Genomic DNA, 23955 nt, shown 5'->3' with positions numbered 1-23955 from the left:
GGTGAGGGGGTGGGGAGGTGTCTGTGCCCTTCAGCCTGACAGAGAAAAGGTGCTTAACCAGTAGTTCTTACAAGAAGTAATCTCCCCAGATAATCTCACTAAGTGCCTTGGTGAGCTGACAAAAAAAAGTCTTGCTTGTCTTTGCAGTCACCTATATAAGAAGAACCTCGACATGACCAAAATCCGGAAAGGAAAACCTCAGCCGCTCCTCAGACTGGAGGACCATGATTTCACCATGAGGCCCGCCTTTGGAGGTAGGACTGTGTCCTCCCCTTGGCCTGGTGAGGCCTTGTCTCCAAGGCTGCCTGCTACTGCTCGGTCTGGTTTTCTCAGACACACAGGGGCTCTAAATATCCCACTCACAGTCAGATAAGCCCAACAAGGCTTCCAGAGCCACTAATTTTCCCAAGGATAAAAGAGATGAAAGGAAGTGAGTGGAGAGGTCTGTTGACTGAAGAGGAACTGCTGGTGACTACATTGTTCACATTTAGAAAGGACAGGCCCTGTCACTGCCAACTTTTCTTTCCTAAAAACATAAGAGTTGACCAGGAGAGTCTGGACACAAAATGGATCCCCACACTCGGCCATCCCATGCCTACCTGGGGATTTTGGGTTTTGAGGGGGCCGCAAGATTTTCAATGCAGCAACAACAATTTAACAAAAGCCCCCCTATCAGACTTGTTCCTAAAGGAGCTCCCTGCTTTTGGGGTTAGGTAGGGGTGGTGTGGCCAGTGGTTGTCCCTTCCAGGAGAGCCATAGGAGAGCTGGAAAAAAAGCGAGCCACCTGTACTGTCCGACCAGGGAGTTGGGTGATAGCAACAACATGCGTGAGATGTGGGGCCAATGCCCCCCTTGTGCACATGGTGGAAATTGAGGCCCAGAGCATTTCAGCCGATGGGCCCGGGCCAGGCAGGTTGGCTTCCATTTCCCTTTATCTCCTCTCTTGATCTTGTCTTAGGTCCCAGTGTTCTCCGGGGCTGGCAGGAAGGAGTAGAGGTGACCCAAGGCCAAGTCAGTGGCTCTCTCAGAGCCTCAGTTTGCTGGTTTGTAAAATGCGGGTAGTAACCCCTACATCTGGGGTTGTTGTCAGCACTAAATGAGATAATGCATGTAAAGCCCCTGGCCCATACCTGTTCACGTTCATGTCCCTTTAGAAAAGCCCAGCTGTCAGGCCTTCCTCTTCTGTGTCTGTTAAGGGATTAAGACATTAAATGATCCCAGAAGCCTCTGCATTTTAAAAGGCCTCAATGCCTCCCACCCAATTTCCTGAGCAGCAGGAGAAGAGCAGGCAGCAGATTACAGCCCATGGCTCTTCTGCCTGCCCGGGAACTTTGCGCCCCACTGCTGGTTCAGGTCCAGAGGCCGCCGTCTCTCTGGGAGTCCTGGTTCTGTGGAGGCTCGCCATGAGGACTACTGCCAAGGAATTTTATAAAAATAAACTTTTCCTTAATCAGCAATTGTAAAATAGCTGTATCTGCTCCAGGAGGTCCAAGCCAGACATCCCTGTATGCAGGAAGCTCACCTTGTCTTTCTTGTAGTGTCAGTTAAGATACCGAGGGTCAGCGAAGCAGCTGGAACAAAAATAAACAACAGTGTTCATGACAGCTAACACTTTTATAAATTGAGGCACAGAGAGGTGAAGTGATGGACTCAGGTCTCACTGCTGCTGAGGTTAGACCTTCCCTCCAAGCTGAGTCTCTTTCTTGTCCCCTCTAGCAGTATGTACCTCAATGCAGGGTTAACATATCCATTAGGCAGAATAGGCATAGCATCTAGGGCTCACAAACAATACTTTTAGGGGTCCTTGAAAATATTTCAATTGATTTTAAAATCAGAAGGAATAAAATAAAATTTTGGGTAGAAGAAAATATTTTTAATATATAATGTTAATATATTCATGTTTACGCCATTACAGCTGTAAAATATGCTTTTTAATACTTTTTATAGAGGAAGGGTCCCATGAAAACAAAAATGCCTCGGGACCTCAAAAGTCATAACATGGCCCTGACTCAGTGCACAGTTCTGTGGGGCGGGCCTGTGTGTCAGGGTATGGGTGATATTCTGAAAGCCACGTTGTAACTTTCTGCCAGAGGCTGTTGTTGCTGGCAGGAGCCTGAGCGATCGCCTGGTCAGTACCCTCAGTTTACAGAAGAAGAGCCTGGAGTCTGGGGCTTAAGTGCTGGCCACAGAACAGGTGGCGACAGAACCCGGGTTTCTTCTAGGATGTCAGCTATAAAACTGAAAGCCTCAGGGGCCGGCCGAGTGGCTCAGTTGGTTAAGAGCTTGCTCAAGAGTTTGAGCTCTGGGCAACAGCGGTTCGATGCCCGGCCCGAGCTGAGCAGCCGCTGGGCTGCCAACAGGTAGCAGGATGGCTCAGCTAAAAAAACAAACAAACAAAACAAAACAAAAAACTGAAAGCCTCATAAAAACAGCCTCTCCTCTGGGAGAAAGCCAGGAGCTCATTCTCAGGAATGGCAGGTGAAGTCCTCCCATGTTCCCAGAAAACCCTGCTCTGAGCAGAATCATCCAACAGGCTCCAATTCCAAGCCACGTTTGAGAAACAGATTGTATTTTCTGTGCCTTGATCCCTGCAACTGCTGGGCCCATTGGCGGGTCCCCAAGAGTGCAGAGGGTCAGAATAGTCCCCTGCCCTGCTTGAGTAAGCTTCTGAGTCTGGGGACAGCCCTGACTTTGGGAGAAGCTGCAGGAGAAGAAGTTGTCACCTCCAGCACATGCTCATGATAAGACCCGAGGCTCTTCCACATCAGCTGTCAAGATCTCAGTCACCAAAGCACAGAGTGGCAGCCATTCCTCCTTCCTTCCAACACCCTCCCCCAGGACAGTTGGTCCTCTGGGCACCTTTTATCCTCGGATTTCCAGAGGTCACATCCAAAAGAGGGGAAGGGGAACACATAATATGCTATAGCACCATACCCCCACAAACTCATAAACAAGGTTTGCGACACCCAGAGTCCTAGCCACGAAGGTGGAACGGGGCCATCAGAGGAGGGGCTTCCCACCACCTGTGGTTCCAATGATTGTTATAATCTGTAACCCCTGGGAACATCTGGAGATGGCTTAGAGCCAAGAAGCCTGCCCTGTGGGTGCTCCTGGGTCGCCATTCCATCCAGCACCTCATTCCTAGGCATGGACCACTGGCCAGGGGCAGGTGGGTCTCTGAGAAAGGAGGTGGCTCTGTGCAGGTAGAAGAAGGTGCTCCTTCCTTGGGGGCAGCCCTGTCTCAGACCCCACCCCGGCCCCTGCCCCCGTAAAAAGCACAGCCTGAGCCCAACGTGCCCTGATGCCCTGATGCTGGCTCAGCCTAACACTTCCCACCCCTTAGCACCCAAGCACACCAAGTAGGTCATTTGAACAAAGATGTCCCTCAGTAGCTGCAGGATATGTTTTCTTTTTCCTGCCCTCTCTTCCCTTTTTATTTCTCTCAGAGGGGCATCCTTGTGAATTGACCTTTAAAAGTAATTGATAGAGAGGAATTTGTCTAAGGCTATATACCCCTTGGATGACCTTTACGATGTAGAAGGAGAAAAGATTAAAAATCTATCAGCTTCCTAATAATCCCAGGGATCAGTTGAAACAAAAATACCTTGTCTGAGCTCCCAGATGCCTGCTTCGGTGCTATGTCCCGGTTAGTGGGAACTCCAGAGGCCCTGGGCTTCTTTCCATTTGTTAGAAGAAATATTGCAATGCTGATTTTTAAAAACTAAAATTTAATTTTAAAAAAAGTGTGGCAAAATATATATAAAACATAACATGTACAATTGTAATCATTTTTAAGTGTACAATTCAGTGGCATTAAGTACATTCACATTGTTGTGCAACCATCACCACCATCCATCTTCAAAACTTTTTCATCCTCCTAAACTGAGACTCTGTACCCGTTAAACAACAGCTCCCCATGCCCTTCTTTCCCCGGCCCCTGGAACACCTGAGTATCTGACCTGGGGGAGACAATTCACTGAGGTAAAGTACCCAGAAAAGCAATTGGAAAAAGAGATCATAACAGTTGGGGAACAGGTGGCCCACTCAAAGGGGCATGTGTAGAGAGTGTAATGGTCTGCTTACAAAGGTGTGGGCAGGGTTCAGGAAAACCTACAAGCTATGGTGAACCCCCGGGGTCCGGAAGAGTGCAGAGCCATTACCAGGTGGAGGCCTGAGTTGTGGAGAGGAGGAAGGAGCATCTTTTCCAGATTTTACCTGAATCTAGAAAAGAGCTAAAGCTCTGGAAAAGAGCCATTCGGCAGGAAAGCCTGGGAGAGGGCTTCCGTCAGTAGCCCTGCAGGGCGTGATCTGAGAGATAATTCCTCTCACTTTCCTCTTGCCTTCTGATATCTATGGGCACCTTCACTGGCTGAACCCAACAAGAAGGCAGAGGGCAGGGCCTGTTGCTGTTAGTGGCAGCCTTAGGCCCAGGCAAGGGAACTAGCCATGGTCTGTGGGGCCAAGAGGACATATCCACCTGAGGTCTCCCTTCTAGGCCACACCTGGATACAGGGACCCAGAGTCACCTGTCCACACAGCCCTGAGCTACTTCCAGGACCTGCACAGGCTCTTTCTCCAAGGGGACTGCTTCATGCGTTTGCGCGTGCCTGGTCCTGAGAGGTGGCTGAGGGGTGGCTGTCAGAGGGGGTTGGATGGAGCCTGCCTGAAATTACACTCATGACTTAAGATCCTTCTCTTAAAGCAGAAAAACGCACAGCTATGTTAAAGAGCCAAAGCATACATCCCTCATTAGCTTAACTGTTTTCTTTCTAACACCTATAGAACTCAGTCCCATTCAAAACATAAAGTTATTCATGGAAGGAGGAAAAAAATCCAGTAATTTGGAAGAATTCCTCCCAAAACCAGTTTGGAAAGGGCCATAAAATGGAGCATTTAGGAGAGCCTGGCAGACTTAGCCTTTTGACTGTGGGGTAGGTCAAAGGCGAAGGTCAACTCCATTCTGCTCAGACCAAGGAGGGCAGGGCCTTTGGTTCTGCCCAAGCTTGAGGTGTGATTCCCCAGAATGTCATTCTGGAGCCTCCTGAACACACAGATTGTTTACCGCCAACAACCCAGGTTCCCTGAGAACGTGACCTGCACTCCCACGTGGCCATACCTTCAGAGCATTGACACCATCCTCACGGGCTTTATCAAATTTCTCTTAGAAGGGTGGCTGGAGCTAGAACAGAGAGACACAGTAACAGGTAGCAAGCAAGCTGATATGTTTTATCTAGAAAATGTCCTTCGCCAAAACCAGGTGCTAGTCAAACACTGTGCGCATTATCTGAAAACCAGGCCACGGGAAAGTGGGTCCAAAGAGGGTCAAGCCTGTATTGTTTCTTCCCTTTGGCTCCTAGAACACTGGATGCTGCAGGTCACATGGAGAGTGAGTCTAGTACAGCATATCTTCCATGACAAGCGGCACTACCAGGGGTTAAAAGCTTGGACTCTGGGCCGTTTTAATATCTCAGACTAACAAAGGGTCCAGAGCATGAGGAAATTAACCAGCCCCACTTCCCCGATGGCAGTGTTGGGAGCACACAGCCCTGTGCAGGGGTGCAGGGGTCTGGGTACCTGGAGAGGGGCCTGGCCAGGCTGTTGGCAGACCCTCCCTCATGTAGCAAGGCCCTCAGGAGAGACAGGCAGACCAGCCAGGTCTCAGGAGGCGTCTTCCTCTCCACATGGAACATTCCACTTCTGGCACCTTCAAAGCACCCCTGGAGCCTGAAATAGGAAGAGAATATGGCTGTTGGAACAGAGATTTCTCATGGGTCCTGACCTAAGCCATCAGTTGAGGAACACAGCAAAATAAAAAGATCAGCTTACACCCTAATTTTTCTGAGAGGGAAAAAGTAAAAACAAAAAGATAAAGCACTGTACTCATTTGCTTTCATTTTTAAGAACACGGAAAATATCCACTAAATGCCACTAGTAATAAATAAAATGCTTCCATTCTATTGGGATCAGCCAAAAAAAGCAAATCTTTAATGGTAGGATTGCAAGTATTAGCAAGCTTATGGGGGAGGTTGGGAGGGAGTCAGTGAACCCATCCAATGCCACCTCCATGAGGACTCCCTTCTCCTGCATTTGAGCTGTAACAGGGTTGAGCTTTCTAGTTCTTATTTCACGTCAGCATCTCTGATCTTCCTCTCTGCCGAGGGCCAAAGTCTTGGTGTCTTCCAGGCCATCTCACTCCCTAAGACCCAGACTCCTTTTGCCACACTAAGGTTCTCCCCATCTCAGACCACTCCTGGTCAGGATTATGGGGCCCTGCACTCCCAGGCCTGGGCTCAGAGGACCCAGGGCAGCAGGGCTGGCCTCTGGATAATGCCTTCTCCCCAGGATGCCCAGCCCAGCTGCCTCCTGTCACTCAGAGACATTTTTTGCCTGTGAGTGTAATAGCATTCATTAACATGTATGTCAGACACAGGTTTTTGCTTTTCCCCATTCTAGGTTTTTAAAAAAATATTAAAATCTAAAAACTCCCCATTTTATGGAAACATAACATACATACAAAAAAGTACACAAATTGTAAGTGTATAGTCCACTAAGTTATCACAAAGTGAACCTACCAATGTAACTATCACCCAGACCAAGAAATAGAACAGGAACCCACAGATAAACACGGTTTTAGAGATCTTGACACAGACCAAATGAAACTGAGTGCAGAGCTTTTGTGCTATGTATTCTCGTACTTCTCATCTGACCTGTCCTGAAAGGATTCAAAATCTCCTACAGTGTCATCTTTTGCTGCGCTCTAACAGGCACAGAGAAGATCTTGTCTCACAACAGACTTCTAGAGGGCAGGACCTCAATAATCTGTTAGGTTCTCTGTACATAGATTTTGAACGACTCAAATGAATCCAGCCCTGGGCATGCAGATGTCCCAAGCCTGCATCAGAGGCCCTTGATCCTCATTCTTAGCCCTCATTCTGTCCTTTTTAGATGTCACAGGACAAATGACCAGGGTCTCCACTCAAGCATTAGAGCAACATTAGTACCTCTATCCTACAGAGATAGCACTGGGATTATAAATAGTAATCCAGTTCTTCAACTCAGGCAATAGTCATGGATTAAACATTCACATCAGGAAGTAGCAAGAAAACCTTCCTTGCATTTGAACCACTGCCTCACTCCTGTTTCAGCCTGTCTCCCAGCCCGATGGTGAAGAAGAATGTACCTTAACCAACTATCTTTGCTCTTCTGCAGGCCCTGCCATTCCAGTGGGTGTGGATGTGCAGGTGGAGAGCCTGGACAGCATCTCGGAAGTGGACATGGTACATAGAGCCTCTGGTGGGGCAGCCTACAGTGTGGGGTCTCCAGGCTAAGTTCTATGAGAGCCTGTGGCTGGCGGGGCTGCACTGGTGCATGCTGTGCCTGGGTGGCTGGAGCCAGAGCTGGAGGGAGTAAAACTGGGCCTTGGAAGCTGGTCCAGGTGCAATAAAATCTAGAGCAGGGGTTCTCAAGCTTTAAGGGTGAAAATAACTTGGGGAGTTGGTTCAATGCAGATCCCTGGGCCCTGCCCTAGACTTTCTGATTCAGTCTCTGGGAGTGAGGCCCAGCACACTACACTTTGGACACACTCCTCAAGTGATTCGTGTGGTCAGATGAACCACACTTGGAGGAGAAAAGTAGGTGGGCGTTTTCAGATTGAATTCTGCAGTTCTTTGATCTCCAATGCCCGCACTGAGCATAGCTGCCCTACACGTTCCTTGGCAGTGCCCAGCAAGATCAGGTGGTGAGGCAAGGCTCTTTGAAGAAGGCTCATTTTAGCTGAGACCTGAAGGATCAGAAGGAGACAGCCAGGGGAAGGGCCAGAGCAAGAGCATGGGGAAGAAACAGGAAGTTTACAAACAGTTCCCCACACAAAATGGGGAAGTGATGGGGTTGGAGAGCTGTGTGTGTGTGTGGGTGCTCCTCTCCATGAGGAGTCCCAGAGGACAGCCAGGAGGGGGTAAGGGTGTGGTGGTAGAACAGAAATGGGCGCTATGCTCTGAACTCACCCATCACCATGCATCTTTGCACTTTTCTTCCACTTGCTCCCAGAAGATCTTTTGGGCACCTATTTACTCATTTGCACTTCTGTCTTAGCTCTGGCTGTGGCATAAGGGCCAAACTCTTGGTTTAAAGCATTAACTCTGCAGGCAAGAAGACACATTTTAACAGGATAAGCTTTCAGGCTGAAATTATATTGGGTCATCGGGAAAGTCATGACATATTTTTCTATGTTTTTCAATGCAAAAATGTGTCATGACTTTCCTGACAACAATAATAGGTATGCAGCTGCCCATCCCTTCATCTGATCATCTCCCTGATTTTTCCATCCTGTAAATATTTATTAAGTACCCACCATGTGCCTTGCCAGGCACTAAACTAGAGCCTGGGGATTCAATGGTGGGCAGGACACAATTCTACTTTCAAAGATTTTACAAGTCCAATGATAGAAACCCTCCTAAATGGGACACTTGACTGTCTAGGTTTCTGGAAGTGTTCGCTAAGCTGAAATTGGATAGTTAGCCAGTAAGGAGCCATGAGTGGAAAGGTCTCGGTGAGAGAGATGCTGGCCCTCAGGCCAGGCTGTCAGTATCACAGCTGCAGTTTTCATTTGCAAAACCTGAAGGATGGTCTATGCAGTCTCCTGGATCCAACATCACGATACACAAAAATAAGCCCTTCTCTCTTCTATCACAGCAGCACCATTGCCTCAGCCATTGTCCCACAGGGCTGCAGAACTGTCACCTTTGACTCTGAGCCTGAGGTGTCCATTACAGTGGTAGATGAGGGGTTGATTGTAAGGAAGAAAACTTTCTAAGCCCTTTCTGTCTGGTCTTGCCCTGGCTCCCACAGGACTTCACCATGACCCTATACCTGCGGCATTACTGGAAGGACGATCGGCTGGCCTTCCCCAGCACCAGCAACAAGAGCATGACCTTTGACGGCCGGCTGGTAAAGAAGATCTGGGTCCCTGACGTCTTCTTTGTTCACTCCAAAAGGTCATTCACCCACGACACCACCACTGACAACATCATGCTGCGGGTGTTCCCAGATGGGCACGTGCTGTACAGCATGAGGTAACTGTCCATGGGGTCATCGTTTCTTTGTCCAATGCCACCCTAATATGTGTCTTTAGTCTCTTCGGCCCTGAAGAGTTTGTCACTGAGGTTGAGTCTGTGGGCTACCTGGGATGGTGTGAACTATCTGATGATAGAACTCTCTAAGATGAAATGGCCGCCCTAGTAGCTGGTGACTTCCCTGTCATCAGGGTTCTTAAGCCTGGGTTAGGAGCTTGAGTAAATTGAGGGAGACAATGACCTTCTATGTACCTTCCACCCGAGAGCCTATAATGATAGTTTACTGGTAATAAATATTTAAAAAATATAACAATAGCTTCTGTTTATTGAGTGCTGCTGCAGATTGGCTTCTGGGCTAACTTGAGTGATTACATGTCTTATCCCTTATCTTCCTGGTCTATTTGTGCAGTTCACTAGAATTAGAAGCCCTGGGTAGGGGAAGGGTGATAAAGGGAGCATAACCTCACAGGCATCTGTCAGGGGAGTGGCTCGAGCGCTGAGAGCAATGCCCAGAGAAAGGTGCAGGAGGGCCATTAGTAGGCAACACCCTCAGTAGCCAGGATCTGGGCAGAGCATCAATCGCATCTCGTACAGAACACAAAACTCTAAAAGTTAAGCTTCTATAACTTAGATACCTGGGTTTCCAGACTTCTGCAGTAGACATGAGAGGGCAGCTGCTGTTGGTCGGGTGTGTGTTCTTCCTCACTCTGAGCAACAAGTCACTGCATGAGCCAACACGTGTGTTTGGGTTGTCTAGGATTACGGTCACTGCCATGTGCAACATGGACTTCAGCCACTTTCCCCTGGACTCCCAGACCTGTTCTTTGGAGCTAGAAAGCTGTAAGTATCAATATTCTTAATGACAGATCTTTGCCTTATTCCCTCTCTGATCTTTGTGTCATTTTAGTAACCTTGAGACAGAGTACAGCCCACCAGGGTTAAGACCTATTCACTCCTGGGCTGGTGTAGGATTTCCCTGTTGCCTCACCTTGCATCAGAAGCAAACGAGTCAAATTAACTTGTTTTCGTTTCCCCAAAGATGCATATACAGATGAAGATCTGATGCTGTATTGGAAGAATGGGGACGAATCCCTGAAAACAGATGAGAAGATCTCCCTGTCTCAGTTTCTGATTCAGAAATTTCACACCACTTCCAGACTGGCCTTCTACAGCAGCACTGGTAGCTACCTTTTGCCATGGTCTGATTCAGATGCAGAAGAAAACATTAGAATTCTTCTTCAGCCTTAATGTGATGAAAATACATCCTTCTTACTAAAATAATTCATAGTCCTCCAAAACATAAACAGAACTTAAAAGCAGAGAGTAAAAAAGTTGCTGCCCTCTGAAATCCCATGGTCAGAGGTCATCATTCCTAACAATTTAGTAAACACCTTTGCAGACATCTTGCTTTAATTAGGTAGTTTCACAAAAGTGGGGTCATATTTACATGCTATTCTATAATCTGATTCATTCAAATTAATGATATGGGCAGATATAGCTTTCTGAGACAATGTATGTATTACCTATATTTAGATCTATAGATTCATTTTTAATGCTAGTGTCACCTTTTTTTGGCCCCTGGGCCATGTTTGAAGTTTTTGGGTTTTTTTTAAAGATTTTATTGGGGAATTGGGGGAGGGGAGCAGACAAGTTGCAGTCCTTTTGTTCTTCAGTCTAGTTGTGGAGGACGTTGCTTCACTGGCCCAAGTTGGCACCATCATTGCGCTCTTCCTGGGTGAGGCAGATCAGTCACCAGCCATTGGATGGCCGCTCACAGCGGCTCACGGCAGCTCATGCCAGTTGCCAGCGCTCATGCTGGCTGCCAGCCCCTCACAGTAGCTCACAGATGCCATCACCGGCGACTCACGGCTGCCCAGCTCCAGGTTGATGTGTTCACCATCTTAGCTGTAGAGGGCGCAACATCACTGACCCTCATGTGGGATCTGAACCGTGGCCCTGCTGCTCAGAGCTGGTGCTCCCAAGCCAACCCTTAAGCAATGCACCACACGGCCAGCCCAGCATATTTGAAGTTTGAGAGGATCCATTTGTCAGCTCTTCTCTAATCTCACCATTAGCTCTTCGTATTAGTTTCCTAGGACTATCATAACAAAGTGCCATAAACTGGGTGTTTAAGAGAACAAATTTATTTGCTCTCAGTTCTGGAGCCTGGAAGTCTGAGGGACATGCTCCTTCTGAAAGGTCCAAGGAGGATTCCTTCTTTGCTTTTTACTGGCTCCTGGTGGTTGCCACATCTCTCCAACCACTGCCTCCATTGGCACATGGCATTCTCCCTGTGTCTCTGTGTCTTCATATGGTGTTGTGTCTGTGTATCTAGGTCCAAATTTCTCTCTTCTCTAAGGACACCAGTCATTGGATTATCAATGGCCCTCCGAATCCAATATGACCTCACCGTACTTGATTACATGTGCAAAGATCCTATTTGAAAATCAGGTCAGATTCACAGGTACTGAGAATTAGGACTTCAACATATCTTTCTGGGGGGCACAATTCAACCCACAACAGCTCTACGGTAGCTACAGGACCCTTGAGGACTTCTCACTTTATCACCCTTTGTCCCAGTGCAGAGATACCCAGGCCCTTCTGTGGGAAGCTTTTGTAGTACTGTCTACCCCTGCATGGTCACCATCTCCCCATGCATCTGCCGCCACCCACACTCCTCTGTCTACACCATCTAACACCAGCAAAGAGTGAGCCCAGCTAAGGTTGTGTTGGTGTCGGGACAGCCTAAGCCTGCTTCACTTGATGCCCACAGTGCTCACCCTCATCCCTGTCTTCTTTTTCATGCTGATATGTATTGCCACACAATTTTCTCCTCTATTCTTGGCAAGCTCAAATCAACTCTCTTTCTAAAACCATTTTTAAGGGTGTCTTATATAGCTTTTATTATGTGCCACTGTTTTGAGTCCTTTATATGAATTAACTAATTTCTACCCAATTACACCTCTGGTGTAGATGTTGTTATCCTCAGTTTACAGAAAACTGAGACTAGGAGGAACTGTCCATTGAAATTGCACAGCTCCTAAGTGGCCAGGCAATCTGCCTTGGTCACTGTGTATACTCCTCTTAGATGTTTTCTGTGTTGGAATAGCATGCTTGTTTTTTGTTTGTTTTGTCCCCCATTCAAGCCTTTCTGGAGTCCAGATTAAAATGCATCTTCTGCACCCATTATTTACTATGTATCGACAAGCAGGTTTATCATCCCACCCCACAGGGTCTGTGATCTTACCCAAGAATGTTCTGTTTGGAACATGGTGTGTACATTTTCAAAGCTCCTGGTCCCCTCCTTGTGTTTCCAAGGCAACTCTCCCTGGTTTCCTTAGACAGAAGGAAAGAAAGGATGATGAAATAGTCCTTCATGAAATAAATGCAGCTTTTAGCCCTTCAAGAAAGACCCTGTGCAAACCTAAGGAACAATGTGATTTGCTTCATGAATGCCAATTTAAGATGACGTTGGACAAAGGCTGCAGGATGAAGAAATGATGAGTCATTTGTGTCATATTTGAAGATCACTTTCTATTTATCCACTACACTAAAAGCTCCTGCCTCTTTCAAAAAACAACTCATGGGCCTACACAGTAACCACATATCAAGCTTATCTGACCCACCTTACTGTTCCAGCTTTTCCCTATTGACCTAACCGTTCCCTTCCCTGACTCACTACTACCTTTTCACTCTAGCCAAATGGCTTTCATCTTCTCAGCAGCATTTCTGCAGGCAGCCTGAGGTCCACTTGCATCCAAACCACCAGAGGCGTGTATTCAATAAGCAGATTTCTGGGCCCCATTGCAGCTACTGAGTCAAAATCTTAGGTAGTGGAATGCAGGAATCTGCATGTTTAACACGTGATTTTTATGCACATCAAACTTCAAAGGCCATTGATTTTAGGCAATGTGGTTCTCAAAGCATGGTGCTCAGACCAGCAGCATTGGTATCACCTGGGAATTCTGAAGATGGAGCCCAGCAATCTATGTTTTAACAAGTCCTCCAGGGATAGTGCACACATAGAATGCTGGGCCCTATCCCTCACAGTTCCTCCCTAGTAGGTCCCATGTGGGCCCTGAGAATTTGCATTTCTAACTAGTTCCCAGTGATGCCCTTGCTGTTGGTCCAGGAACACCACTTTGAGAATCACTGCTCTAAGTCAATGTTTCTCAACTCTGGCAGCACATTAGAATGGCTTGGGGAACCATTTTACTATTGTTGGCTAGTAATTTTTTTCTTGTGGTTAAAACAAACCTATATATACACACACACACACACACACACACACACATACATACATATCAGGGGTTGCCAAAAAAAGGTATACACATTTTGAAAGACATTAACACTTTGATCAGCATTGCTCAAGCAGTAGTTTGCCATAATCAGAAGTGTCTGTATGATGATGGTAACCATTTGAGCACCTCTTGTAATTGCAGAAGTCAAACGTGACTTGTATTCATCTTTTGTTATTGGTATATATTGAGCATTACAATTTTAATAGTTTTCCTTTCTTAAAATGTGTAAACATTTTTTTGGCACCATGTGTGTTCACCATTTTTAAGTGTTTAATTCATTGGCATTAAGTACATCCACACTCTTGTGCAACCTTCATCACTATCCATTTCCAGAACTTGTTCATCGTCACAAACAGAAACTCAGCACCCATTAAACAATATTCCCCACGTCTCCCTCCTTCAGCCCCTAGGAATCTCTATTCTATTTCTGTCTCTATGAATTTGACTATCCCAGGTACCTTATATAGGTGAAATCATATATTTGTCCTTTTGTGGCAGCCTATTTCACCTACCATAATGGTTTTAAGGTTTATCCGTGTTGACGCTTGTGTAAGAATTCCATTCCTTTTTAAGGCTGAATAATACTCTATTGTATGGATTGTATTTATCCATTCATCTGCCAATGGACATTGAGTTGTTTCCACCTTTTGGCTATTGCAAATAGTGCTGCTATGAACCTGGGGAATTTTAAAATCATACCTATGCCGAGGCCCCCACCCCAGAGCAATTAAGTCAGAATGTCTCTCTGGCTTAGCAGCAAAGCTTCCGGGGGTTCCTTGCACACAGCCAGGCTAAGAGTCAGCATCCTCAGCCTGTACCACTCACTCCTATCTCTGAGCCTCACCTCTTCCTGTCCACTCGTCCAGCTTACACTCATGTCCTCCAGGAGGTCTTTCTTAATTATTCCAGCCAATAGCCATTCAGGTCTCTCTTGTCCAAAACCTAAAGCACTCATTGCTTTCACAGATGTATATTTTAGCACTTAGATATACACTGTTCTATATCTTGAGCACTTTCATCCTGTGGCCAATCCTTGAGGGCAGAAACCAAGATCTAGATCTCTCTACCCCCTTCAGGCCCTAGCAATGTTCACAGTTGGAGGTCCTCAGTGGCCACTGCTGAATTGAAAAGATATTGTGTAAGAAGAGCCCTGGACTGGGCATTGGAGTCCCAAGCTCTGACCTGAGTTCATCCTGGCTGAGGCTGAGGTCTTAGATAAGCCTCTGGGGGTCTCCTCATGTCCCAAATAAGAAGGTTAGTTTAGGTGTGGGTTTCAGTTATTTACCTAACACCATTGCAAAGTTCGTCTTCATACCACCTATGCTGTCATCGACTTAGTTTTTTTTCTTTAAGTCAACTCCCCTCTTATACTGTATTTTGAAAGGGAATTTTACATCACTATACTCAATGGGAAACGGGTCTCATTTGCCATAAATAGAAGATGGCTTTAATAATAAATGTAATGAACACAAGCAAAAAAGTATCCACCTCTGTACCCCTTCAATCACCTTCTTGTACACCATTGTGTGTACCCCACACTTTGAGACACAGAGTGGGACCATCTCTGAGCTGTAATATTTTCTGGTAAGGCTGGGCTGAGGTGGAAGTGGGGTGAGGTGTGCACCCAGCTTCAGTCTATGTTATACATTCACACTGTCCTTGACGCTATCTTTGGTCCCAGTGGTTGGGTGATGACCTTGTGGATAATTTGAAACCTTACAATTTCAATTATTTTTACAACCATTAATCAGTGATTTTCAATGCCATAATGAAATAATAATATCTATATCCTCATTTTTTCCCCCTGAGGAATCAGCAAATGGTAAATAACTTGCACTAGACGAATGGAGTATCAGAACTAGAACTAGGGGGCCCGCCGAGTGGCTCAGTTGGTTAATAGTACGAGCTCTGAGCAACAGAGTTGCCAGTTTGATTCCCACATGGGCCAGTGAGCTGTGCCCGAGCTGAGTTGCTGCTGAGCTGCCAACAGGTGGCAGCATGGCTCAGCTAGTGAAAGCATGTGCTCCTAACAAGGTTGTCGGTTCGACTGCTACATGATATGGTGAGCTACGCCCACCTGCAACTAAGATTTAACATGGTACCTTGAGCTGAGTGGCCACGAGCTGCCAATGGACAGCCGGATGGCAACTGGACTTGGAGCTGAGCTAGCTGCGCCCTCCACAACTAAGATTGAAGGACAACAACTTGGCTATGCCCCTTCCCCAATTCCCCAACACTGTTCCCCTTCCCCAAATCCCCAATAAAATCTTCAAAAAAAAAAAAAGAGGTAGAACTGATGTCAGACTTCAGAATCACATGAACAGCCTATTTCTTCTTGTGATGAATGTGGCAATTGACTGAGCTGACCAATCCCACAATGAAGGGGACAGTGACAAGAGCCTAGCGCTGCTGGCTCCTGCCTCAGTGGTACTACCTTCAACAAAATAGAACCAGTCCAACTTCTTAAGCTCCTGAGCAGGGAGTCACTCAGGGAATGTGGCTGTGGTTTGCAAACACCAAACACAAAACAAACATCTAAACCTAAACCTCAATTTAGTTCTATCTTTCCCCAAAATGCTGTGAAGGGAAGTTAGCTAATATTGAATAAAACAGTGAATGCACTAGATACTGGTGAGATATTTATTTATAGGAGAGAGGGCTTAGATTTTGGAAAGGAAATGTATTATAATAAGCCAATTGGTCATTCATGGTTAATGTCCTGCTGAAGATGAAATCAATGTCAGGAAAAGAAGGGCTTCTGGGAAAGAGTTTTTGTTTTGTTTTGCCTCTCAGACTGAACCTCACTGGCTTCTTCCTGTGCCCCCCAGGCTGGTACAACCGTCTGTATATTAACTTCACGTTGCGTCGCCACATCTTCTTCTTCTTGCTCCAAACCTATTTCCCTGCCACCCTGATGGTCATGCTGTCCTGGGTGTCCTTCTGGATCGATCGCAGAGCTGTGCCTGCCAGAGTTTCACTGGGTAAAACTGTTTGATAAGGTGTGGTAGGGTGGCTGGTTTTTCAACTGGTGACTATGTAAAGAGAAAGTAAAACCATTGTTCAGAGTTCTTAACTGATGGGGTGTAACAGACAAAAGGAGCAAACTTTCCTCCTGCTTCTTGTCCTCGCCATTCCCATGCTGCCCTCAGTTTCCTAGGCTACATTATGAAAACCACAGGGAGCTAGAACAACATCAGTACTGCGTGAATCATGTCAGAAAGATAGAGCTTATTTGGCATATAGAATTCTACCACCAGCAGTATTAGGGCTCAGTACTTCAATAAATAAGACAATTCTACAAATGCCAAAAATTTATTCTGTAAATACCAAAACTTTCTTTGTTGGCCCTGTTTAGGCAGAGTGTGGAGGCAGGGACCATGTTACACGATTTCTGGGAAGGAGAGGGCTGTACTCCCTGAAATTGTGGTTTTAGTTCTTCGCAGACTCTGAATTCCAGAGCAAATGTTTACAACTCATCATGTGGACAAAATCAGGCTGGGCCCTGAGAAATGTGAGGGTTTGATCAGCAAGGCACGGTGAAGAAGAAGCTAGCATGCAAGGCTTCCAGGAATTTCCACAGTCTTCATAAATGTGCCTTAGATGAGGGAGCATGTGTTCATTCCTTGAGGTTTGAGAAGGTTCCTTTAGAGATGTCTTTTAGTCACCGTTTTAAAGTCCACATCTGAACAGGTTCTTTCTGAAGCACTGCAGATCTTGTCAGTCACGTCACAGAAACCCAGTGTCCCAAGGCACTTAAAGTGAAAGCAGACAAATAGCAAGTTGGCCAGGAAAACAAACAGCCTGGCTACTTCTTCACACACCTCTACGGGGTGGAAATATGCCTGGGGAATTTCTCATTGGAGTTAAGAGATAGAGAATGTAAAATGGTGACTTAGTGCAATGTGTGTGGGGGGCAGTTCTGTACCCTTGTCAGCGGCTAAACTAAAGCTGGATGTTTCAGGTATCACCACGGTGCTGACCATGTCCACCATCATCACGGGCGTGAACGCCGCCATGCCCCGCGTCTCCTACATCAAGGCCGTGGACATCTACCTCTGGGTCAGCTTTGTGTTTGTGTTCCTCTCGGTGCTGGAGTACGCGGCTGTCAACTACCTGACCACCGTGCAGGAGCGGAAGGAACGGAAGCTGCGGGAAAAGGTGAGTTTAGTTTATTCCCTTGTCTGAGCTTATACTAACTGGTGGGGTGAGAATTGGGACAGAGACTGTTGCATGTAGAAAAGGGAGATGTTTACATAAAAGGAGAAGGGCCCATTTTAGAACAGGTTCTTACTTCTACCACAAAGGATCCCAGAAAGCAGAAAGTTTTTGGACAAAGACTAGGAGTAGGAAGACTGTGCAGTTGTTTTTGTTTTTTTTAAATTTTTTTATTGTTAGTTTCAGGTGTACAGAAAAATGCAATAGTTATCCTTTTCACCCTCACAAAGTAACAACCCCCCCTCTCCCCACCTATTGCCCTCCCCGATATCATGCTTATCTATTACAATTCCATTGACTCCATTCCTACTCTCTACTCCATGTCCCGTGAAGACTGTGCAGTTTTGTTGGTGCAGTTGAATCATTTAAAAATACATCACAGGGGGCTGGCCGAGTGGCGTGTTGGTTAAGAGCTGGCTTGGGACACCAGAGGGCCCCATTTCAGATCCCACATATGAGGGCCAGTGACGCTGCCCTCTGCAGCTGAGATGCTGAGCGACAGCTCGACCTGGAGCTGGGTTGCTGTGGGTGGCCGGTGACGGCATAGGCTGCAGCCTCTGCTGCAGTGGGTTGCCAGGGGCTAGCGTGTGTAGCAAGCAGTCAACATGAGTGGCCCTCAAGCTGCTGTGAGCGGCTGTCCAGAGGCCAGCGACTGATCTGCCTCGCCCGGGAAGAGCGCAATGATGGTGCCAACTTGAGCCAATGAAGCAACGTCCTCCACAACTAGACTGAAGAACAAAAAGACAGCAACTTGTCTGTTCCCCTTCCCTCAATTCCCCAGCTCTGTTCCCATCCCCCAATTCCCCAATAAAAATCTTTAAAAAAAATACCAAACATCACAGGCATGATGGCCCTGTGTAACCTTACATTAACTTTATAATAAGGACACTCTCCTACCTAATCAGTTTTTGATTCATGCACAAAGAGGTAGAGTCCCATAACTGAAATCAGAATGGGGGTTTAAGTCCTGACTCTGACACCAGCTGTGATCTCAGGAGAATTGTATAGCCTCTTTGGGTCTTAGTTTTTGCCTCTACAATTGAGGGCATTTGAAGTACACCGTGGTTCTAAACGCTGGCCACATAGTAGAATCACCAAGGGGCTTTAAACTAATCTAGAGTAGAGCATGGGTATGTCCATTTTAAAGAGCTTCCCAGGTGATTCTAATATGCAGCCAGGGTAAAGAATCGGTGGGCTAAGTGACTTTTGGGGATCCTTCCAGTTCTGCCTTTCTGTGATTCTGAGTAGCCGTGGAGCTTTGCTCTTCACCCAGGCCACCTCTTCTGCTCCTCTCACGAGGCCCAAACATGCTTGACATGTGTTTGCTGCCCACAGCTCCCGTGCATGTGTGGAATGCTTCACTCAAGAACCATGATGTTGGATGGAAGCTACAGTGAGTCTGACACCAACAGCCTTGCCGGGTACCCCAGAAGCCATATTCTGACAGAAGAAGGACAAGACAAAACAGTGGCCCACTTGGCCCTGAGCAATGAATCTAACTCCTCCAGGAAGAAAGGGCTTCTGAAGGGCCAGATGGGGCTTCGCATCTTCCAGAACACCCACGCCATTGACAAATACTCCAGGCTGATATTCCCTGCCTCCTATATATTTTTCAACCTGATTTACTGGTCAGTGTTTTCCTAGGGGCTCCGAGGCTGTGCCTGGGAAAGGGCCTAGACATCTATGGGGTCTGGCGAGCGTCTGCACATAGACCTGCTGACCGTGCTCCCCTCACCAAACAGAGCCTGGACCCCTAAGAGCAGTGCCCCTTCCTGGAGGAACCCAGGAGCCCTCCAGCTTCCCTTCCCCCAACCTCATGGGTTTGCCCCTCATTCATTCTGTGCTGTGTCCCACTTCATGCTTCTCTGGGGCTGTCTTCTTCTGTTCTTGTGTCTGAACAGGTTTGCAAGATTCCAACCCCCCTCACCCCCCTGCTTAAAAAAAGATTCAAATACGTCCCAGATGTTCTGAAACTCTTAAGAAACCTAGGATTCAGTTGTGAAAGGGAAAGGAAAATGAAGGGGCATTCTGGATAGAAGACAGGAAATTGGGATTTAAAATAAGAATAAGCATCTGCAAACCCATACAACTGGATTAAGTGCCTATCTAAGAAGGAAAAAAACTCAGATCCCAGACAGGAAATGATTTGACCTGTGTGAGTCTGGCAACTTGCATGATTTTGCAATATTAGAGGACATTATTCACTCACGCATCTATTCCACCATTTATTAAATATTGAGTATCTACCCTGTGCCAAGTGCTATGGAAATAAACAAATAGAAGTCTGTTTTCTCAGAGAACTCCTCTAAGTCTGTGCCCATTCTACATGTGGCAGAAGTACTTCTGTTCTTTTCCTGCCCTCAACCCCCATTCACCCCACAGGCCAGTTTATTTGCTGATTCTTTTACTCCTAGGTCTGTCTAGAAAAGCATTTCCTGTCTCCTATGAGGCCCTCATGAAGTCAACCCAGTGCTTTTCTCCTGTATTCTCCATGCAGGACAAGCCTAGTGCTGGGGAAAGGGACAGGGACTGGAGAATTAGTTAGCGACAGCAGAACTTGGTCTGGGGCAGAAGGAGGCATGGCTCTGCTGTGGAAACTGGTTTCACATGCTGTCCTAACTCCCTCTCTGGGCTTCTTCCCAGCAGACAGGTGTCCTCAACCATTCCTGTGTCCAAGCCCTGGCCCCACCCCGGGGGACCTACTTATGCCAACCAGAAGTGCCCTGCACCCTTGAGTGATTTCTCTCTTACTTCCACAAGCTAGTGACTCTTTACTCTAATGCAGCTAAGCTCAGATTAGGAAAGCAATCCGATTTGTTGAATCTGCAGTAAGTTGTGAGTGACCGTTTCCCTCAACCCTGTTTTAGGTGTTTGCTAGTTAACATCAGAGACTCTCTGATTGATAGAATTTCTGGAGGTACAGAGGACATTATTTTGAGAAGGGGCCTTTTCTTTACATCACAGCGCTTTGAATTAGAAGGCTGTTCTGGGGAAGTAAGGAGGAAATGCCCACCTCAGATTATTTGCTTCCTGAGGAAGTTGTTCTGCCCATTTCCCCACTGCCCCTGCTACCGTCCTGTTCAAGGTCTGGGTGTCTGGTTCTTTGGACAAGAGTAGGTAAATGGTAACAGCAAAAGAGAGACCATAACCCTGCCTTAAATCAAGTAATCGCTGGCCTGTGGAGTTTACTCCACAGCTCATGGCTCCCAGGGAGCACACATGGATACCAGAGCCTCCAGAAGTTTCAAGTCAGGGGCCGCAGCTACCTGATCCTTTTTCAGTTACTCCCTCCCTGTGACTGACTGCACAGTTGCTCTCTGCACCCCAGCTTCTCTGCTCCTTCCCCTTGGTCAGGCCCCCACCCATTCCCTCTGTTCCCACATTCATTCCTTATGTGACCATCATCCCAGACACTTCCTTCACTACTCAATTGCCCATGTTGAGGGCCAGACTTATCGTCTCTGGTCACCAGCCCTGATCTGCACTGTGGCCTCCAGCCTATTGGTCCAGAGGCTATGTGATCAGGGCCAGGATTCAAGGAGCTGAACTCTCAGTGGGACCAGCTCTGGGTAACAATATGACATAGATTACCTTGGGCAACTGCAAGTTCAAGAGGTCCCCAAGACCACTCTCAGGTTTAATAGTTCACTAGAAGTTTGGGGATTTGGAGAAAAAGAAACGTACATGCCACATGTACATATATTGGGTTGTTGGAAAAGTCATGATGTATTTTTTCTATGTTTTTTGTTTCAAAAATGCATCATGACTTTTCCGACAACCCAATAGAAAAGGACATGCTAGATTTGTGCTGTTCAATATAGTAGCCACTAACCATGTATCTATTTAAATTTAAATTAAAGTTAAATAAAACAAAATTCAGTTCCTCAGTTTTCCTTTCTTAAAATGTGTATACATTTGTTGGACACCCTCTGGACATATAGGTTGGAAGAGAAGGACTGATCAGAGAAAACAGAAGGAGAACTAGAAGACTGCTGTGTTATAGAAACTGGGAGAAGGTAGACTCTCAAGTGGAGAAGGGTGGGGTGCAGGCAAATAATGAGCATTCAAATTGAGAAGGGTAAAGACTGTGAACAGATGTGGCAAGATGGAGGCTAGAGGACAGGTGGGATCAAGGACAGGTAGATGGTTTTTCTTGGTAAAGAAGAGGAACCCTTCCCTCAACTACAAGTGATATTTAGGTAGAGAAAAGGAAAATGTTCAGAGAATGATTGCTATTTATTATGGAAAGACTATTTTAGACTCTTGGGGGTTTTTTTGTTTTTGTTTTTGTTTTTTGAGGATTTAAAAATAACACTGTGGCATACTTGGCTTGAAATCGGGTTGTGGTCTCAACGGTTGTTTCCCCAAACTATTATATTGGAATTTGGGGGACTGGTCCAAGAACAGTATGACTCTGTCACCAGGCCTATGGATAAGAGCTTGGGAAGCAACAGTTTTAGGACTTGTGCTATCCTTTGTTCCCACACATATGGGGTGGGCACTGCCAGGAGACAGTGTAGCCACTGCCTCAGCCATCACAGAAGATAGGAGAACAGACATTAAAGCAACTGCATTGTGCAAAGGGCCAAGTATTGAGTGCGTTCTCTGTGCTTGCACCGTGGCGAGAGCGGGATGTGTGGCTCCTAATTTGGTTCTCATGCAAACCCTGTTAAGGTAGGAAGGATTTACCCTACTACATACCCACTGAAGTGTGCCGCCTTCCATAGCTGTATTCAATACATCTAGGTAGGCAGAAGTTGCATGAAACAATTCATTTCTCATAATATTTTCAGGGAAAAAGCAATTTACTCCCTTATTTAAATGAACTGAGAAAGGTTTGGAAAGAGTGGAAAGAAAACGCAAACAGGTCTGGATTGTGCTGAACATGTCAGAATGGTGGGAACTTGGAGTTAGACTAGGACATACTCCTTGAGGCTGGAAGCTGGCCTGTGGATTGTCCAGCTATTCAGGGTGGCCAGGGTGAAGTATTATGGGTTTCCACCACCTGTGCTATTGTAGGGGGGTGGGGAAAGTTCTCCTTGGCCCTCTTAGGGTCACTGGCTGGGGCTGGAAATTAAACTGAAAGGGACAGATTAACAGGAGAAAAATACAAATTTATCTAATATAAGTTTTACTTGACACGAGAGCCTTCATAAAGAAATAAAGACCCAAAGAAACAATTAATCCTGAGTGTTTTTATGCTCGATTTAATGAAAAGTGGTGAGTTGTGGAAAGATATGCTAGGACAAATGGCATGAGTAAGTGTAGAGTAAGCTGGGGGCGCTTAGCAGGGCCTGTCTGTTCAGGTTCCTCTCTGAGTCCCTCATCTTCGGACAGATGTGTATAAGGATGTTTCTTTCCCCCAAGTACAGGGAAGGCACTTCTCAGATGAGGGTGACAACCTGCTTCAGGAGGAGGTCCAAAAGTCCTTTTTGAACATGCCATTCCTCAAATTCCTTCATCTTGAAATACTCAATAGGCCAACATGCCATATTTGGGGGCTATTTGTCCTGAATCCCATCACTGTGTAGATGGTATATTCATTTAATGAATGCAAAGCAGCATTCATTGACCTACTACCACTGCTAGAGACTTCTTCCCTTTTTCATTTCATTGCAAAAGAACAGACGGCTGCAGCTGGGGAGATTAACACTGCATTGCAATCAGCTGACACCCCTAACCCCACCGCCCCCACAATCACCAGGAAATATGACGTGAGTTAAAATGGTACCCACAAGGAAGGCTGTGTGCCCAACATGTGTCTGAGAGCTAGTGTGCTGGCCTGTTCGCACTGAGAGCTAAATCTAATGCAGAAAGGGACCCGTGTCCCAGCCTGTCCAACTTCCAGAGTCATTCGGTGAGTGTCCTCCCCAGTAGAATAAAAACATCCCCCATTAGCAGATTGGATAAAACACTGAATCCTCACCCTCAGACCTTCAGATGTTATTATGAAATGACATTTGGGTCAACCATTGAGAACATTAGGTTGGGGATTTATTTTTAAAAAACTGAAAAATCAACCTTGGCTGTAGTAAACTGTTATCTAAAATGGTCAGTTTTACGGTGGGGAATGCTCTTCTCTACCTTGTCCATTTAGCCCAAGGCATCTTAAATTGTAATGTGTGTATGAACAACATAGGGATTTTGTTGAAATGCACATTCTGATTCAGTAGGTTTGGGAGGGGAGCCGGGATTACTCTTTCCTAACAAGCACCCAGGAGATGTCTGTTGCTGGTCTGCAGACCATGCTTCAAGCAGTGAGGCCCTAGAGACCCCTGCTCATCATTTAAAATTGAGCTCAAATGTCAACTCCCCTCTGTGACTTCTGACATCCTCTTCCTCCCTGCCCACAGGAGAATTTGTTATTA

At 46.4% G+C, this 23955-nt stretch overlaps 1 protein-coding gene across 1 annotated transcript in view; it reads left to right on the top strand.

Moving 5' to 3' along the window:
- The window catches only part of LOC109389451 (gamma-aminobutyric acid receptor subunit rho-2), a 32059-nt gene extending 10752 nt beyond the window's left edge, over positions 1-21307 (top strand). Inside the window, exons 2-9 of the mRNA XM_019654993.1 lie at positions 148-254; positions 7210-7277; positions 8848-9071; positions 9829-9911; positions 10111-10251; positions 16201-16353; positions 17334-17530; positions 18923-21307. Of these exons, the coding sequence (XP_019510538.1) occupies positions 148-254; positions 7210-7277; positions 8848-9071; positions 9829-9911; positions 10111-10251; positions 16201-16353; positions 17334-17530; positions 18923-19231 (1282 nt within the window). The 3' untranslated portion in view covers positions 19232-21307. The remainder of the gene's footprint in view (positions 1-147; positions 255-7209; positions 7278-8847; positions 9072-9828; positions 9912-10110; positions 10252-16200; positions 16354-17333; positions 17531-18922) is intronic.
- The last annotated feature ends 2648 nt before the right edge of the window (positions 21308-23955 follow it).

Source organism: Hipposideros armiger, unplaced genomic scaffold (genome assembly GCF_001890085.2).
Source record: "Hipposideros armiger isolate ML-2016 unplaced genomic scaffold, ASM189008v1 scaffold_234, whole genome shotgun sequence".
In the NCBI taxonomy this organism is placed as follows: domain Eukaryota; kingdom Metazoa; phylum Chordata; class Mammalia; order Chiroptera; family Hipposideridae; genus Hipposideros; species Hipposideros armiger.
Note: the sequence above shows the minus strand (reverse complement) of the source record. Positions and strands in the feature narration are given on the sequence as shown.